This window comes from Coregonus lavaretus, assembly GCF_964263955.1.
Source record: "Coregonus lavaretus genome assembly, chromosome: 11".
NCBI classification, from domain to species: domain Eukaryota; kingdom Metazoa; phylum Chordata; class Actinopteri; order Salmoniformes; family Salmonidae; genus Coregonus; species Coregonus lavaretus.
Genome location: NC_139998.1, coordinates 24,024,043 through 24,044,219, shown reverse-complemented (window position 1 = coordinate 24,044,219; position 20,177 = coordinate 24,024,043). Strand labels below are relative to the sequence as shown.

The 20,177-nt window shown below is 44.3% G+C and overlaps 1 protein-coding gene across 1 annotated transcript in view; it reads right to left on the bottom strand.

Moving 5' to 3' along the window:
* The window catches only part of LOC311137046 (uncharacterized protein), a gene marked incomplete at its 3' end in the record, with an annotated part of 50,147 nt that extends 30,432 nt beyond the window's left edge, over window positions 1–19,715 (bottom strand). Inside the window, exon 1 of the mRNA XM_084171356.1 lies at window positions 19,479–19,715. Within this exon, the coding sequence (XP_084027482.1) occupies window positions 19,479–19,545 (67 nt within the window). The 5' untranslated portion in view covers window positions 19,546–19,715. The remainder of the gene's footprint in view (window positions 1–19,478) is intronic.
* Window positions 19,716–20,177: the final 462 nt, after the last annotated feature.

Here is a 20,177-nt window from a genome sequence, read left to right as displayed (position 1 = left end):
TGAGCCGCCCGCTTCAATGCCTGTCTACATATCTCTCTGTCTGAACCTATCTCTCTCTCCCTCCATCTCTCACTCTTCTCATGGGTTTGACTATACACAGCATTGATCATTAATGGACATACTGAGTTATTCAGTTAAAGTTTGTTCTCCCTCCACGTAACATCAATATTCTTAGAGTGTCATGACTTGTTATCTACAGACTGCAAAAGCATAAACATCATGAGCACAAACACACACAGGAAATCTCACCCTAGATATTCTATCTCCATGGTGCTTGTTGATTCAGGATTACCATGGCGACAGGCACAAACATCAGTTGCGAAAGATGTGGTGTGAGCGAGAATTGTGTTGTGTCTCCAGGGTGTTGGGCACTGGCAGAGCAACAGGTCACGAGGATCAGTGTTTAGGGAAAAGAGGGACCACGAAAGCGAGGGGTCCCCCTAGTGCTTAGCCACCCCTTCAATGCCTGTCTACATCTATCTCTGTCCGAACCTCTCTCTCTCCATCTCTCTCTCTTCTCATGGGTTTGGGGCTACAATTCGCCTACCGCCCTGACAGATCCATGGCCGACGCAATCTCCATTGCACTGCACACTACCCTCACCCACCTGGACAAAAGGAATGTATATGTGAGGATGCTGTTCATCGACTCTAGCTTGGCCTTCAATACCATAGTGCCCTCTAAGCTCACCACAAAGCTCACGGCCCTGGGACTGAACGTTTCCCTATGCAACTTGGTCCTGGACTTCCTGACGGCCTCACACAGTTCCAACTCTATCATCAAGTTCGCTGACGATAGTAGTAGTCCTAAATGCCAACAACAACGAGATGGCCTACAGGGAGGAGGTAGGCACTCTGATGGCGTGGTGCCAGGTAAACAACCTCAACATCAACAAAACAAAGGAGCTGATTGTGGACTTCAGGAGGAACCCATCCACATCAACGGGGCCGCTGTGGAGATGGTCAAAAACTTCAAGTTCCTCGGCTTATATATCTCCGACGTGCTGAAATGGTCAAATCATAAGGACACCGTGGCGAAGAAGGCATGACAGCGACTCTTCAACCTCAGGATGCTGAAGAAATTTGGCCTGTCCCCGAGGGCCCTCACAGTGTTCTACAGGAGCACCATCGAGAGCATTCTGTCGGGCTGCATCACAGCCTGGTATGGCTACACCACCGCCGTGAACCGCAAGGCGCTAAAGAGGGTGGTACGCTCAGCCGAACATACCATTGGGTGCACACTGCCTGCCCTCCAGGACACCTACAACACCAGGTGTCACAGAAAGTCTAAGAAGATCATCAGGGATCCCAGCCACCCGAGCCATGGCCTGTTTTCCCCATTTCCATCATTTAGATGGGGGCAGTATAGGAACATCATGGCAAAAACTGTAAGACTGGCCAATAGCTTCAACCTTCCCACCCGGACATCCTTGATTATATCTTTCTTGTTTTATTTGTCTTGCATTGTTGGAGCTCGTTCAAGACTTTCACTGTACCTTGTAAATACACCTGCGCCCCTGTACATGTGACTATTAAACTGTCTAATGCAGAGGTCTCCAACCTTTTCTAGCATGAGAGCTACTTAATAAAAATGTAACATGTTGCGACCTTCTCATTTTTTTTCATATCTCTCAGAGATATCATTGTTCTCCAGAGGGAGGTGAGAAACACTGGACGCTCAAGAGAATGGGGCCTTTTAATTAAAACCTAGATCATATGTGATTCTTGACGAATCATCATCAACAGCCACACACTTAATTCTCTTTTTAATTCATTAATGTTGCGATTTGTTACAGATCTGATACATATCAATATGGAGCTAGAGAGATCATCATATCAATGACAAGGCTAACTGAGTACTCATCCCACTACAGGCACGACATAACGTCCAGTAGCTGATATTCAAATGATACTCAACTGTACCCAGAGGGGTAGGAACGCCTGAATGTTGATGCTGTTCAATAACTACAGTGGCTTGCGAAAGTATTCACCCCCCTTGGAATTTTTCCTATTTTGTTACCTTACAACCTGGAATTAAATTTGATTTTGGGGGGTTTGTATCATTTGATTTACACAACATGCCTACCACTTTGAAGATGCAAAATATTTTTTCTTGTGAAACAAACAAGAAATAAGATTTTTTTTTAACAGAAAACCTGAGCGTGCATAACTATTCATCCCCCCAAAGTCAATACTTTGTAGAGCCACCTTTTGCAGCAATTACAGCTGCAAGTATCTTGGGGTATGTCTCTATAAGCTTGGCACATCTAGCCACTGTGATTTTTGCCCATTCTTCAAGGCAAAACTGCTCCAGCTCCTTCAAGTTGGATGGGTTCCGATAGTGTACAGCAATCTTTAAGTCATACCACAGATTCTCAATTGGATTGAGGTCTGGGCTTTGACTATTCCAAGATATTTAAATGTTTCCCCTTAAACCACTTGAGTGTTACTTTAGCAGTATGCTTAGGGTCATTGTCCTGCTGGAAGGTGAACCTCCGTCCCAGTCTCAAATCTCTGGAAGACTGAAACAGGTTTCCCTCAAGAATTTCCATGTATTTAGCTCCATCCATTATTCATTAAATTCTGACCAGTTTCCCAGTCCCTGCCGATGAAAAACATCCCCACAGCATGATGCTGACACCACCATGCTTCACTGTGGGGATGGTGTTCTCGGGGTGATGAGAGGTGTTGGGTTTGCGCCAGACATAGTGTTTTCCTTGATGGCCAAAAAGCAATCTCATCTGACCAGAGTACCTTCTTCCATATGTTTGGGGAGTCTCCCACATGCCTTTTGGCGAACACCAAACATGTTTGCTTATTTTTTTCAATAAGCAATGGCTTTTTTTCTGGCCACTCTTCCGTAAAGCCCAGCTCTGTGGCGTGTACGGCTTAAAGTGGTCCTATGGACAGATACTCCAATCTCCGCTGTGGAGCTTTGCAGCTCCTTCAGGGTTATCTTTAGTCTCTTTGTTGCCTCTCTGATTAATGCCCTCCTTGCCTGGTCCTTGAGTTTTGGTGGGCGGGTCGCTCTTGGCAGGTTTGTTGTGGTGCCATATTCTTTCCATTTTTTTATAATGGATTTAATGGTGGTCCGTGGGATGTTCAACGTTTCGGATATTTTTTTATAACCCAACCCTGATCTGTACTTCTCCACAACTTTGTCCCTGACCTGTTTGGAGAGCTCCTTGGTCTTCATGGTGCCGCTTGCTTGGTGGTGCCCCTTGCTTAGTGGTGTTGCAGACTCTGGGGCCTTTCAGAACAGCTGTATATATACTGAGATCATGTGACAGATCATGTGACACTTAGATTGCACACAGGTGGATTTTATTTAACTAATTATGTGACTTCTGAAGGTAATTGGTTGCACCAGATCTTATTTAGGGGCTTCATAGCAAATGGGGTGAATACATATGCACGCACCACTTTTCCGTTATTTATTGTTTAGAATTTTTTGAAACTGGTTATTTTTTCATTTCACTTCACCAATTTTGACTATTTTGTGTATGTCCATTACATGAAATCCAAATAAAAATCCATTTAAATTACAGGTTGTAATGCAACAAAGTAGGAAAAACGCCAAGGGGGATGAATACTTTTGCAAGGCACTGTAAGTCAGATGATAGAACAGAAAATAGGAAAGTGTGCTGTTGGCAATGCAGATTCTGTGGCAATGTGAAAATACTCTTGAATACATTTGATAATGAGCTGGTAATAAATATAATAAATAAATTGTCTAGCCTTATCATTAAAAAAGAAAGTAATTATCACTCTTAGGACTGCCAGATGTGCATTCAATTCAAAGTCCACACTGACAAGTCATTGTTTTATCATTTGATATGTATGTCATTATAAGATGAACTCTGACTATCGTCAGCCACGTGACTGTTTTACTTTACTGTCATGATCTATTTGGTGTGTGTCAGCCATCTTAATAACGTTTGACCTGTCAGGTGACTCTGCAGCCATCTTGCTTGGGACTTGGGCTGCAGTCCAAACTCAAAGTAGACAGCCCTCGGCCCTAAACACTCAGACCTTAATGCCGTTTTACATCACCATATCCGAGTGTACCTTAAATGTCCCTTGCCCAAGCGAGAGAGAGTGATGATCGGAGAGACAACATCCTTGATGGAAAGTTGAGCTTAAAAACAACCAACCTAAAGCTATTAATGTACAGTGGGGAAAAAAAGTATTTAGTCAGCCACCAATTGTGCAAGTTCTCCCACTTAAAAAGATGAGAGAGGCCTGTAATTTTCATCATAGGTACACGTCAACTATGACAGACAAAATGAGGAAAACAAATCCAGAAAATCACATTGTAGGATTTTTTATGAATTTATTTGCAAATTATGGTGGAAAATAAGTATTTGGTCAATAACAAAAGTTTCTCAATACTTTGTTATATACCCTTTGTTGGCAATGACACAGGTCAAACGTTTTCTGTAAGTCTTCACAAGGTTTTCACACACTGTTGCTGGTATTTTGGCCCATTCCTCCATGCAGATCTCCTCTAGAGCAGTGATGTTTTGGGGCTGTCACTGGGCAACACGGACTTTCAACTCCCTCCAAAGATTTTCTATGGGGTTGAGATCTGGAGACTGGCTAGGCCACTCCAGGACCTTGAAATGCTTCTTACGAAGCCACTCCTTCGTTGCCCGGGCAGTGTGTTTGGGATCATTGTCATGCTGAAAGACCCAGCCACGTTTCATCTTCAATGCCCTTGCTGATGGAAGGAGGTTTTCACTCAAAATCTCACGATACATGGCCCCATTCATTCTTTCCTTTACACGGATCAGTCGTCCTGGTCCCTTTGCAGAAAAACAGCCCCAAAGCATGATGTTTCCACCCCCATGCTTCAGAGTAGGTATGGTGTTCTTTGGATGCAACTCAGCATTCTTTGTCCTCCAAACACGACGAGTTGAGTTTTTACCAAAAAGTTATATTTTGGTTTCATCTGACCATATGACATTCTCCCAATCCTCTTCTGGATCATCCAAATGCACTCTAGCAAACTTCAGACGGGCCTGGACATGTACTGGCTTAAGCAGGGGGACACGTCTGGGTCGATTTGAGTCCCTGGCGGCGTAGTGTGTTACTGATGGTAGGCTTTGTTACTTTGGTCCCAGCTCTCTGCAGGTCATTCACTAGGTCCCCCGTGTGGTTCTGGGATTTTTGCTCACCGTTCTTATGATCATTTTGACCCCACGTGGTGAGATCTTGCGTGGAGCCCCAGATCGAGGGAGATTATCAGTGGTCTTGTATGTCTTCCATTTCCTAATAATTGCTCCCACAGTTGATTTCTTCAAACCAAGCTGCTTACCTATTGCAGATTCAGTCTTCCCAGCCTGGTGCCGGTCTACAATTTTGTTTCTGGTGTCCTTTGACAGCTCTTTGGTCTTGGCCATAGTGGAGTTTGGAGTGTGACTGTTTGAGGTTGTGGACAGGTGTCTTTTATACTGATAACAAGTTCAAACAGGTGCCATTACTACAGGTAACGAGTGGAGGACAGAGGTGCCTCTTAAAGAAGAAGTTACAGGTCTGTGAGAGGCAGAAATCTTGCTTGTTTGTAGGTGACCAAATACTTATTTTCCACCATCATTTGCAAATACATTCTTTAAAAATCCTACAATGTGTTTTTCTGGAAAAAAATTCTCAATTTGTCTGTCATAGTTGACGTGTACCTATGATGAAAATTACAGGTCTCTCTCATCTTTTTAAGTGGGAGAACTTGCACAATTGGTGGCTGACTAAACACTTTTTTTCCCCACTGTACCTACTAAGCTAACGTAGCTTGCTAGCACTCCTGTCAGGTAGCTAGCTACAGTTACCCATATCTGATTAGCTAGTTTTATAGTTTGGTAAATGATTACAATAAATGTAAGAATTCCCCAAAATATGTTTATGAAGCTAGTTAAGCTTTATAGGCTCCTCACTACGAGACTAAGCCAATTTGCCAACGCTAAAATCAATGTCATCTATACAGTGACGGAAAAAAGTATTTGATCCCCTGCTGATTTTGTACGTTTGCTGACAAAGATATGAGCAGTCTATAATTTTAATGGTAGGTTTATTTGAACAGTGAGAGACAGAATAACAACAAAAAATCCAGAAAAATGCATGTCAAAAATGTTATTTAATTGATTTGCATTTTAATGAGGGAAATAAGTATTTGACCCCTCTGCAAAACATGACTTAGTACGTGGTGGCAAAACCCTTGTTGGCAATCAGAGGTCAGACGTTTCTTGTAGTTGGCCACCAGGTTTGCACACATCTCAGGAGGGATTTTATCCCACTCCTCTTTGCAGATCTTCTCCAAGTCATTAAGGTTTCGAGGCTGACGTTTGGTAACTCGAACCTTCAGCTCCCTCCACAGATTTTCTATGGGATTAAGGTCTGGAGACTGGCTAGGCCACTCCAGGACCTTACTGTGCTTCTTCTTGAGCCACTCCTTTGTTGCCTTGGCCGTGTGTTGTGGGTCATTGTCATGCTGGAATACCCATCCACGACCCATTTTCAATGCCCTGGCTGAGGGAAGGAGGTTCTCACCCAAGATTTGACGGTACATGGCAACGTCCATCGTCCCTTTGATGCGGTGAAGTTGTCCTGTCCTCTTAGCAGAAAAACACCCCCAAAGCATAATGTTTCCACCTCCATGTTTGATGGTGGGGATGGTGTTCTTGGGGTCATAGGCAGCATTCCTCCTCCTCCAAACACGGCGAGTTGAGTTGATGCCAAAGAGCTCGATTTTGGTCTCATCTGACCACAACACTTTCACCCAGTTCTCCTCTGAATCATTCAGATGTTCATTGGCAAACTTCAGACGGGCATGTATATGTGCTTTCTTGAGCAGGGGGACCTTGCGGGCGCTGCAGGATTTCAGTCCTTCACGGCGTAGTGTGTTACCAATTGTTTTCTTGGTGACTATGGTCCCAGATGCCTTGAGATCATTGACAAGATCCTCCCGTGTAGTTCTGGGCTGATTCCTCACTGTTCTCATGATCATTGCAACTCCACGAGGTGAGATCTTGCATGGAACCCCAGGCCGAGGGAGATTGACAGTTATTTTGTGTTTCTTCCATTTGCGAATAATCGCACCAACTGTTGTCACCTTCTCACCAAGCTGCTTGGCGATGGTCTTGTAGCCCATTCCAGGCTTTGGTAGGTCTACAATATTGTCCCTGACATCCTTGGAGAGCTCTTTGGTCTTGGCCATGGTGGAGAGTTTGGAATCTGATTGATTGATTGCTTCTGTGGACAGGTGTCTTTTATACAGTGGTCCTCTGTAGCTCAATTGGTAGAGCATGGCGCTTGTAACGCCAGGGTAGTGGGTTCGATCCCCGGGACCACCCATACGTAAAAATTTATGCACACATGACTGTAAGTCGCTTTGGATAAAAGCGTCTGCTAAATGGCATATTATTTTATTATTATACAGGTAACAAGCTGAGATTAGGAGGACTCCCTTTAAGAGTGTGCTCCTAATCTCAGCTCGTTACCTGTATAAAAGACACCTGGGAGCCAGAAATCTTTCTGATTGAGAGGGGGTTAAATACTTATTTCCCTCATTAAAATGCAAATCAATTTATAACATTTTTGACATGCGTTTTTCTGGATTTTTTTGTTGTTATTCTGTCTCTCACTGTTCAAATAAACCTACCATTAAAATTATAGACTGATCATTTCTTTGTCAGTGGGCAAACGTACAAAATTAGCAGGGGATCAAACACTTTTTTCCCTCACTGTATATTCTTTTTAGCAAGCTAGCTTCATTATTTTGGCTGACATGCCGGAAATACAGCCCTGTTGATTAAATTTGACACGTGACTACAGTTTGCATTGAATTGTGGCTCATATTGTATCAATCTCAGAAGTGATCAAAGTTCTTCACTCGTTCCCTCAAGCTAAATCGAGGTCCGAGGGGGCACTTAAGATGGCAATCAAACTGCATCTGGTTTTGACATGGATTCCCCGAGGGAAAGTGGCTAGCGTGAGGGCTGAGGGGGTAGAAATAACATCTTTGGACTGCAGCCTTGGCCACTTTGATAGTTGGTTTTGAGATTTAAATTGCATAATTCACAACATGTAGTCTAGGTAAGGAAAAAGGCCTGAAATTGTCCATGAACTCAAGTTAACACAGAAAAATAAGACATCAGCTGATTTTATATTGTTAAATTGCTGACAAATTACTGTACCAGAGCAAAATCGTTTTTGTAACCAGGTTTCCATCCAACCTTTTTATGCGAGTAAAGTACATGTAGATTTTTTTTTTTTTTTACACAGGCCCGATGGAAACTGTATATTTCTGGTAAACTTTCCAAAATACGCTAGATAAGGTGAGAGCTTTTTGTGTCTGTAAAATTAATTATGCGAGAAATGGTGGCCATTATCAACAAATGTTGATTTAATAACCATCATATCGAAGTAAACTTGGAGTCACGCAATGATTTGTTGTGTGGTCCTCCCACTACGACTCGGGAAAGCATGCAGTTTATTAGGCTACAGAAGTTTTGATGAACTTCACAGGATGGTGAAAGTGCATGGTGATGAGCTTGATGCTTACCTGCCTAAAAATAATCTTGCTCTTTTGTCCATAATAATCTCATCAAGTAGGTAGCCTACCCAAACTGTATCTGCAAGCTGTTGGATAGAGCGCACGTGCCAAGAATAGAGTGGGCAAATTCGCTATATAATGCAAAATATTTGTGACAAAATGATCAGAACAGTTAAAAATGCAATGGAAACCAATTTTACTTGTATGTTTTATTCGGTACATGGAAATTTAAAAGTTATTTTTATAGAAACACAACTCTGTTGGGAAAATGTGCATCTAGTTTTTATGTGGATGAACAAAGATATTTGCATGAAAATCTATCACCAATTGGATGGAAACCTAGCTGTCTGCACTATTTTACAGCTCTCTATGTTTTGATGTAATGATTCACCACAGTTCAGCCTGGTCTCATAGACTAGGCACAACATAGTAAACATAAATCCGGCACCCTCAAATTACACTGAACAAAAATATAAACGCAAAATGCTAACTTTTCACTATTTTTACAGAGTTGTAGTTCAAATAAGGAAATCAGTTAGTTGAAATAAATTAATTAGGCCCTAATATATGGATTTCACATGACTGGGAATACAGATATGCATCTGTTGGTCACAGATACCTTAAAAAAAAGAAGGGGCGTGGATCAGAAAACCAGTCAGTATCTCATGTGACCACCATTTGCCTCATGCAGCGCGACACATCTCCTTGGCATAGAGTTGATCAGGCTGTTGATTGTGGCTTGTGGAATGTTGTCCCACTCCTTTTCAATGGATGTGCGAAGTTTCTGGATATTGGCGGGAACTGGAACCAGCTGTCATACACGTCGATCCAGAGCATCCCAAACATGCTCAATGGGTGACATGTCTGGGGAGTATGCAGGACATGGAAGAACTGGGATGTTTTCAGCATCCAGGAATTGTGTATAGATCCTTGCGACATGGTGCTGTGTATTCTCATGCTGAAACATGAGGTGATGGCGGCAGATGAATGGCACGACAATGGGCCTCAGGATCTCGTCACGCTATCTCTGTGCATTCAAATTGCCTTTGATAAAATGCAATTGGTTCGCTGTCTGTAGCTTATGCCTGCCCATACCATAACCCCACCGCCACCATGGGGCACACTGTTCACAACGTTGACATCAGCAAACCGCTTGCACACACAATGCCATACATGCTGTCTGCCATCTGCCTGGTATAGTTGAAACTGGGATTAATCTGTGAAGAGCACACTTCTCCAGAGTGCCAGTCGCCATCGAAGGTGATCATTTGCCCACTGAAGTCAGTTACGTCGTCGAACTGCAGTCAGGTCAAGGCCCTGGTGAGGACTACGAGCATGCAGATGAGCATTCCTGAGACGGTTTCAGACAGTTTGTGCAGAGAATTTTTGGTTGTGAAACCCACAGTTTAATCAGCTGTCCAGGTGGCTGGTCTCAGATGATCCCGCAGGTGAAGAAGCCGGATATGGAGGTCCTGGTCTTGCGTGGTTACATGTGGTCTGCGGTTGTGAGGCCGGTTGGACATACTGTAAAATTATCCAAAATGACATTGCTTAAAGAAAAATAACTCTTATGGTAGAGAAATTAGCATTCAATTCTCTGGCAACAGCTCTTGTGGATATTCCTGCAGTCAGGATGCCAATTGCACGCTCCCTCAAAACTTGAGACATCTGTGGCATTGTGTTGTGTGACAAAACTGCACATTTTAGAGTGGCCTTATATTGTCCCCAGCACAAGGTCCACCTGTGTAATGATCATGCTGTTTAATCAGCTTCTTGATATGCCTCACCTGTCAAGTGGATTATCTTGACAAAGGAGAAATGCTCACTAACAGGGATGTAAACAAATTTGAGCACAACATTTGAGAGAAATAAGGTTTATGTACATATGGAAAATTTCTGGGTTATTTTATTTCAGCTCATCAAACATGGGACCAACGTTTACATTGCCACATGCGCCGAATACAACAGGTGTAGACATTACAGTGAATTGCTTACTTATAAGCCCTTAACCAACAATGCAGTTTAAGAAAAAAATTCAAATAACAAATAATTAAAGAGCAGCAGTAAAATAAAATAACAGTAGGGAGGTTGTGGTCCTCTGTAGCTCAATTGGTAGAGCATGGCACTTGTAATGCCAGGGTAGTGGGTTCAATCCCCAGGACCACCCATACGTAAAAATGTATGCACACATGACTGTAAGTCGCTTTGGATAAAAGTGTCTGCTAAATGGCATATATTATTATTATTGTTATATACAGGGGGTACTGGTACAGAGTCAATGTGCGGGGGCACCGGTTAGTCGAGGTAATTGAGGTAATATGTACATGTGGGTAGAGTTAAAGTCACTATGCATAAATAATAAACAGAGTAGCAGCAGCGTAAAAGAGGGGGTTGGGGTGGGGGGGCAATGCAAATAGTCCAGGTAGCCATGATTAGCTGTTCAGGAGTCTTATGGCTTGGGGGTAGAAGCTGTTAAGAAGCCTTTTGGACCTAGACTTGGCGCTCCGGTACCACATGCCGTGCGGTAGCAGAGAGAACAGTCTATGACTAGGTTGGCTGGAGTCTTTGATACGTTTAGTATGGTTACATGAGACAGATGGTTCCTTAAGGCAAAAACTAAAGTAGGGTGGTTGGTCGGGGTGGAAGGCTGGGCGTATAATAGTTAGCTTAGACCTTCTAACTGTCTGACTGCAGTTTGCTTTGCCACCCACAGCACAGAGTTGTGGAGAGTGAACGCACTCAAAGCAGTTCCCACATCAACCCGGTACGTTAACTGATGACATATCACATTTAGAAAATAAACCAACATTTAGGTCACCAGTTTAACTGCCTGGCCCAGCCCTTTGGTGTACACTAGATTCCTAGCAGAGGCAGGAAGTTGAACAGGAAGTTACTTTAGACACATGCACACACACCACGCACACACACACACACACAACCACAAACCCCTCCCCACACACACAAACATACACACACACACCACAATGTCCCTAAACTAGAGAAAAACAACCCCTGGCCTCACAGACCTGCCCAGAGTGGATCAAAGTGAACACAGCGTTTGGACAGCTGAAAAGAGAGGGAACCCATGATTCAGAGGTGTTAACATTAGCATGCAGGGAGAGTGGCCATGAGCTGCTTTGTCACTCCAAGATCCTGCTATTCCAGGCAGTGACACTAGAAAAGCTGCCATTGTCAGTTAATGGAGTTGAAAGGGCCAGAGTCCAGGGAGGGTCTGGATATACAGAGGCTGCTAGCTGGGAGAAAAGGGAGGTTTTACACAGCGCATGCCAGAACCTCCAGCTGCTCTGACTGGAAGAGATAGGCTCCTCTCTCTCCTGTAGCTACAGTGAGGGAATTAAGTATTAGATCCCCTGCTGATTTTGTACGTTTGCCCACTGACAAAGACATACTAATAACAATAATAATATGCCATTTAGCAGACGCTTTTATCCAAAGCGACTTACAGTCATGAGTGCACACATTTTTACGTATGGGTGGTCCCGGGGATCGAACCCACTACCCTGGCGTTACAAGCGCCATGCTCTACCAATTGAGCTACAGAGGACCACAACCTGCCTACTGTTATTTTATTTTACTGCTGCTCTTTAATCAGACTATAATTGTAATGGTAGGTTTATTTGAACAGTGAGAGACAGAATAACAACAAAAAAATCCAGAAAAACGCATGTCAAAAATGTTATAAATTGATTTGAATTTTTATGAGGGAAATAAGTATTTGACCCCTCTGCAAAACATGACTTAGTACTTGGTGGCAAAACCCTTGTTGGCAATCACAGAGGTCAGACGTTTCTTGTAGTTGGCCACCAGGTTTGCACACATCTCAGGAGGGATTTTGTCCCACTCCTCTTTGCAGATCTTCTCCAAGTCATTAAGGTTTCGAGGCTGACGTTTGGCAACTCAAACCTTCAGCTCCCTCCACAGATTTTCTATGGGATTAAGGTCTGGAGACTGGCTACGCCACTCCAGGACCTTAATGTGCTTCTTCTTGAACCACTCCTTTGTTGCCTTGGCCGTGTGTTTTGGGTCATTGTCATGCTGGAATACCCATCCACGAACCATTTTCAATGCCCTGGCTGAGGGAAGGAGGTTCTCACCCAAGATTTGACGGTACATGGCCCCGTCCATCGTCCCTTTGATGCGGTGAAGTTGTCCTGTCCCCTTAGCAGAAAAACACCCCCAAAGCATAATGTTTCCACCTCCATGTTTGATGGTGGGGATGGTGTTCTTGGGGTCATAGGCAGCATTCCTCCTCCTCCAAACACGGCGAGTTGAGTTGATGCCAAAGAGCTCCATTTTGGTCTTATCTGACCACAACACTTTCACCCAGTTCTCCTCTGAATCATTCAGATGTTCATTGGCAAACTTCAGACGAGCCTGTATATGTGCTTTCTTGAGCAGGGGGATCTTGCGGGCGCTGCAGGATTTCAGTCCTTCACAGCGTAGTGTGTTACCAATTGTTTTCTTAGTGACTATGGTCCCAGCTGCCTTGAGATCATTGACAAGATACTCCTGTGTAGTTCTGGGCTGATTCCTCACTGTTCTCATGATCATTGCATCTTGGCCAAGATAAAGCAAAGCAGTGCGATAAAAACAACAACACCGAGTTACATATGGGGTAAACAAAACATAAAGTCAAAAATACAACAGAAAATATATATACAGTGTGTGCGAATGTAGTAAGTTATGGAGGTAAGGCAATAAATAGGCCATAGTGCAAAATAGTTACAATTTCGTATAATACTGGAATGATAGATGTGCAAAAGATGATGTGCAAATAGAGATACTGGGGTGCAAATTAGCAAAATAAATAACAATATGGGGATGAGGTAGTTGGGTGGGCTAATTTCAGAAAGGCTGTGTACAGGTGCAGTGATCGGTAAGCTGCTCTGACAACTGACGCTTAAAGATAGTGAGGGAGATAAGAGTCTCCAGCTTCAGAGATTTTTGCAGTTCGTTCCAGTCATTGGCAGCAGAGAACTGGAAGGAATGGCGGCCAAAGGAGGTGTTGGCTTTGGGGATGACCAGTGAGATATACCTGCTGGAGCGCAGACTACGGGTGCGTTTTGCTATGGTGACCAGTGAGCTAAGATAAGACAGGGATATGCCTAGCAGTGATTTATAGATGACCTGGAGCCAGTGGGTTTGGCGACTAATATGTAGTGAGGGCCAGCCAACAAGAGCGTACAGGTCACAATGGTGGGTAGTATATGGGGCTTTGGTGACAAAACGGATGGCACTGTGATAGACTACATCCAATTTGCTGAGTAGGGTGTTGGAGGCTATTTTGTAAATGACATCGCCGAAGTCAAGGATCGGTAGGATAGTCAGTTTTACGAGGGCATGTTTGGCAGCATGAGTGAAGGAGGCTTTGTTGCGAAATAGGAAGCCGATTCTAGATCTAACTTTTGATTGGAGATACTTAATGTGAGTCTGGAAGGAGAGATTACAGTCTAACCAGACACCTAGGTATTTGTAGTTGTCCACATACTCTAGGTCAGACCCGCCGAGAGTAGTGATTCTAGTCGGGTGGGCGGGTGCAAGCAGAGTTCGGTTGAAGAGCATGCATTTAGTTTTACTAGTGTTTAAGAGCAGTTGGAGGCTGTGGAAGGAGTGTTGTATGGCATTGAAGCTCGTTTGGAGGTTTGTTAACACAGTGTCCAATGAAGGGCCAAATGTATACAAAATGGTGTCGCCGCATAGAGGTGGATCCGAGCGTCACCAGCAGCAAGAGCGACATCATTGATATACACAGAGAATAGAGTCGGCCCGAGAATTGAACCCTGTGGCACGCCCATAGAGATGGCCAGAGGTCCAGACAACAGGCCCTCCGATTTGACACATTGAACTCTATCTGAGAAGTAGTTGGTGAACCAGGCGAGGCAGTCATTAGAGAAACCAAGACTATTTAGTCTGCCAATAAGAATGCGGTGGTTGACAGAGTCGAAAGCCTTGGCCAGGTCGATGAAAACGGCTGCGCAGTACTGTCTTTTATCGATCGCGTTTATAATATCGTTTAGGACCTTGAGCGTGGCTGAGGTGCACCCATGACCAGCTCGGAAACCGGATTGCATAGCGGAGAAGGTACGGTGGGATTCGAAATGGTCGGTGATCTGTTTGTTAACTTGGCTTTCAAATACTTTCGAAAGGCAGGGCAGGATGGATATAGGTCTATAACAGTTAGGATCTAGAGTGTCACCCCCTTTGAAGAGGGGGATGACCGCGGCAGCTTTCCAATCAGGTTGAACAGGCTAGTAATAGGGGTTGCGACAATTTCGGTGGCTAATTTTAGAAAGAAAGGGTCCAGATTGTCTAGCCCAGCTGATTTGTAGGGGTCCAGATTTTTTAGCTCTTTCAGAACATCAGCTGTCTGAATTTGTGTGAAGGAGAAGCGGGGGGGGGGGCATGGGCAAGTTGCAGCGGAGGGTGCAGAGCTGGTGGCCGGGGTAGTGGTAGCCAGGTGGAAAGCATGGCCAGCCGTAGCAAAATGCTTGTTGAAATTCTCGATTATTGTAGATTTATCGGTGGTGACAGTGTTTCCTAGCCTCAGTGCAGTGGGCAGTTGGGAGGAGGTGCTCTTATTTTCCATGGGCTTTACAGTGTCCCTAAACTTTTTGGAGTTGGTGCTACAGGATGCAAATTTCTGTTTGAAAAAGCTAGCCTTTGCTTTCCTAACTGATTGTGTATATTGGTTCCTGACTTCCCTAAAAAGTTGCATATCGCTGGGGCTGTTCGATGCTAATGCAGTACGCCACAGGATGTTTTTGTGCTGGTCAAGGGCAGTCAAGTCTGAGGAGAACCAGGGGCTATATCTGTTCTTAGTTCTGAATTTTTTGAATGGGGCATGCTTATTTAAGATTGAGAGGAAAGCACTTTTAAAGAACAACCAGGCATCCTCTACTGACGGAATGAGGTCAATATCCATCCAGGATACCCGGGCCAGGTCAATTAGAAAGGCCTGCTCGCTAAATTGTTTTAGGGAGCGTTTGACAGTGATGAGGGGTGGTCGTTTGATCGCGGACCCATTACGGACGCAGGCAATAAGGCAGTGATCGCTGAGATCCTGGTTGAAGACAGTGGAGGTGTATTTAGAGGGTAAATTTGTCAGGATGATATCTATGAGCGTGCCCATGTTTACAGATTTAGGGTTGTACCTGGTAGGTTTGTTGATAATTTGTGTGAGATTGAGGGCATCTAGTTTAGATTGTAGGTTGGCCGGGGTGTTAAGCATATCCCAGTTTAGGTCACCAAGCAGTACGAACTCTGAGGATAGATGGGGGGCAATCAGTTCACATATGGTGTCCAGGGCACAGCTTGGGGCTCGTTACCTGTATAAAAGACACCTGGGAGCCAGATATCTTTCTGATTGAGAAGGGGTCAAATGCTTTTTTCCATCATTAAAATGCAAATCAAGTTATAACATTTTTGACATGCGTTTTTCTGGATTTTTTTGTTGTTAATCTGTCTCTCACTGTTCAAATAAACCTACCATTAAAATTATAGACTGATAATTTATTTGTCAGTGGGCAAACGTACAAAATCAGCAGGGGATCCAATAATTTTTTCCCACACTGTATACACAGCAAATTACACCACACACACTAGTAAACACTGTACACTGGCCACCACCACCACACACATTAGTCAATTTGCAGTTTGTGCTCTCCTGGCTGTCTTATCAGACTTGAAAGCCAAACAGCTCTTTCCCACCTATGTCTGAATTTATCTGATGCATCTCTCTCTCTCTCTCTCTCTCTCTCTCTCTCTCTCTCTCTCTCTCTCTCTCTCTCTCTCTCTCGCTCTCTCTCAAATATCAACTATGTCAGTACTGTATATGTACAGTTGTTAAAGAAATACCAGATAAATACTAAAATATTTCCATGGACAGTAGGTACAATTTAAAACATTCTCACACCTGTCTTTTTAAACGGATCAGATTACTCAAAATCCTGATGGTACAGTTTAAACACTGAGGTAAAGACTAATGCTCAGGCACTATTTAAAAGAAAGAAAAATGTTTACAATAAAAAAGCTCCATCTCCTCTATCTCCCGCCTTAGTAGAAGACGGTGCAGTCAGCATGTATGTTGTGGCTAGCCCTCACAGAGCCAATTGTGGTACAGGTGAAACATGAGATCCCCTCACACAAAACTCACCCAAGCAAAGTCACCTGAAGGACTTTATTTTTCTCTTCCCCTTCTTCCCCCCTTTCTCTGACTCTCCCTTATTCTGCCTTTCTTCTTCTCTTGCTTTTTTGAAGGCTTGACATGAAGAGGGTCTGCCTCTCAAATCTCAGTTACCCGTTCATTTGACCCCTTTAATCTTCCAAAGACTTCCAAAACCCACCTCTTACATCCAAATTGAGAAAACATTTGAGTGATTACATGATTACCGACTTGCAGTTAAAGCTCACAGAAATCTCATAGAAAAATACACTTAACTACAGCCACTGTATTGGTCCCAGATACAAAATGTAGTCTGGTTGGATATTTGGCTGGGCTTGCCTCATGCATTAAGGATCTGTATACATTACAGAGAGAGGACTTTGGAGCAGCTTTCCCTGGGCTACAAAGACTTCAGTGTATATGAGCAGAGAAGAGAAGGCAGGGGAGGGTGTACAGCCTTGCTACTGAGGAGCCTGAGACTCACAGAGAGGCTTTACAGCGTAATTAATAGGTTTAACAGCGTTCTGGGAGATACAGTAGGGCTGAAATACAAGGTGCTCCCCTGTTTAAGATCAGTTTAAATGAAGATCAGCTTCTGACTGAGGGAAGGGGCCACCAAAAGCACTGAAGAGGGAGATGAGGCCAAATGAATAAGGAAGAGAAGAAATGGCTCAATTTAGTTGTGGCCAGGCTGTGACGCCTACGGGTGGTTGGTTGGTAGAGAAAGCTAGAGGAGGGTAGGACAGGGGACAAACACGTGTCCATGCAGATCAGATGGCAGGTGACGGTAGTCCCAGCTTGCATGGGCACAAGCTCTCTTTGTGAGGCCCTAGTGCTGGTCCACAGGGGCCCCTCACCGCCACTCAACTTGAAATGTGACACCCACAGGTACGGGAGGGGTAGTTACACTAGGGGAGCAAATAAAGGCACACAGACTGGGGGCCGGCTGGCCTCGGTGGTCAGATGTGAGTGTATGTGTGTGTGTCCAGCCTGGACGGACACAGTCTGCTCTGGCCCTGTGCATACCTGTAGCCAGGATCTGATCAATCAGGCCTCGTCTAACGTGCTCTGAGGAGTGGAGTAAAGCTGGCCAATAGCCAAGTCACCCTGAGCAAACAACCCAGCGATGTGAACAGCCATCTTAATGCCTCGCTCATATTTGTTTAACATGGACATTATGCATGGGTGTTGTTTTGTGTCTAAAGCAGAACATTCTTTTGAAAAAGTGTATACATTAGGAGGCCTCATTAACCAAAATATTTTCTGAAGGTCAAATGTCAAGGTACCTCCCTATTGCTTTGGACATTTACAGAACCACATGTGGACTGGATCCACAGTCATGCGAGAGCCATTGTAAAAAACCTCCACTAATAGGATCTTGGTTTACATGGATGTCTGTACGAAACACATGTCCATGAGTCCTGCTGTTAATGATGTGCTTTAGGGGGAAAGACTGCAGCACATTTAGGGTTCAAAGACAAGGCCATGGTAGGACGAGCTGTAACCACCCCAGGACTGCACTCGCCAGACACCCAATTACTGTAAACGCGTGCGCGCGCACACACGCACACGCACACACACGCACACACACACACACACACACACACACACACACACACACACACACACACACACACACACACACACACACACACACACACACACACACACACACACACACACACACACACACACACACACACACACACACACACACACACACACACACACACACACACACACACACACACACACACACACACACAGCTATCAGCTTCTTACAACACTGCATGCCCTAAGCTTAAACCATGGGGCAAACAAATGTACAGTAGGAACACATGGGGGAAATGTGAGCACACACCCCTCTGTTTCTAAACCTTTAAACACACACACATACAACACACACACACACAAACTACCATATATTTCCTCTCTTGTTTGCCTTTAAACCGTTCATATTTACAGCTGCATGCTGGCTGTGCTTTGGCACAGAGCCAGAGAGGAGGCACAGCGAGACCCCCCCCATCCACCCCTCCCCCTCCTCCCACCCAGCCAAGTCAAAGAGAGCGAGACTAACCCAGACCTGTTTGATTCAGCACCAACTTCCCCTCCTCAAAAAGATGCCCCTTTGAGACACAAAGAGAGAGAGAGCAAGGCAGAGGTTGATTAATTTCAACCTTTGTGTTAGAAAATGCATTAAAGCACGTTGGCATTGCCCTAAGCTGTGGTCAGACAATGAATAGAGCTCTTTCGTATCCTCACATTGATTGAAGAGCAGATAGATGCTTTATGAAGGCTACAGTGGCCATACAATACCAAGATAATTGCCTGAAAGCATGAGAAAAGAGCAGCTGCTCCTCGTTCTCTTCCGTAACACATTCTCCGGTAAGTGTGTGTCTGAGTGTGTGTGTGTGTGAGAGAGAGCACGAGCGACTGTCTCCTTTGTGTCTGTGCTGTCATGAGTCTCAGACTGCCAGACGTAAGCTAGTGTAGCCTAGCGCACGTTGCTTTACCAGCATCTACTCATCCATTTGGCACTGCCTCAGCCTATCGTACCCTCTCCTTATAAACATATATACACACACACTCACACACTATACATACTCATCAACTGCTGAGAAGGAAAACAACAATACTGTCTCGCCATTAAATCCACCAACAAAGGAGAGTGTTTCCAGGCTGAAACCAGAGGGAAAAAAAACCAGACAAAGAGGCGTCCGCTGGGCAGAGAGAGGTGCAGCGCCCTCACCTTGAGCCGGTTCCGACCTGGAGAAGGCCAGTAATCCAAAGGTGACCCCCAAGAGCAAAGTCCACATCCTGGGCTTAGCGTCTGACGATGGCTGGGTGAGTGACTGGAGGAGGAGGAGGTGTGTATGGTCTCTCCAGTGGTCCTGTCTTCTCTGTGCCAGGAATGAGGGGTGGTGGGTGTGTGTGAGAGAGCGATAAAGAGAGAGAGAGGTTGTTGTGGGTGTCTGGTAGCAATTGGAGCTGAGACAGACTTTGGCCAACTTTTTTATATTCTGTGTGAGAGAGGGTTTCAGAGCTTAGTGACACACAGGCAGAAGGGGGAAGAGGGTGGTGCGTATGTGTACACACCCTTCTGCTTCTACCTCTCTTGCTTCCGACTAGATGGATTTCAGCCTTATTCATATTATAGATCAGTGGCCAATGAGAATTCAAGCTGTGCCTATATGAAACAGAACCATGAACTGACTGTACATACAGTGCGTTCAGAAAGTATTCATACCCCTTGACTTACTCCACATTTTCTTGTGTTACAGCCTCAATTAAATATATGTTTTTCTCACCCATCTACACACAATATTCCATAATGACTAAATGAAAACATGTTTTTAGAAAAAGTAGCAAATTTATCGAAAATGAAATACAGAAATATCTAATTTAAATAAATATTCACACCCCTTAGTCAATACTTTGTAAAAACACC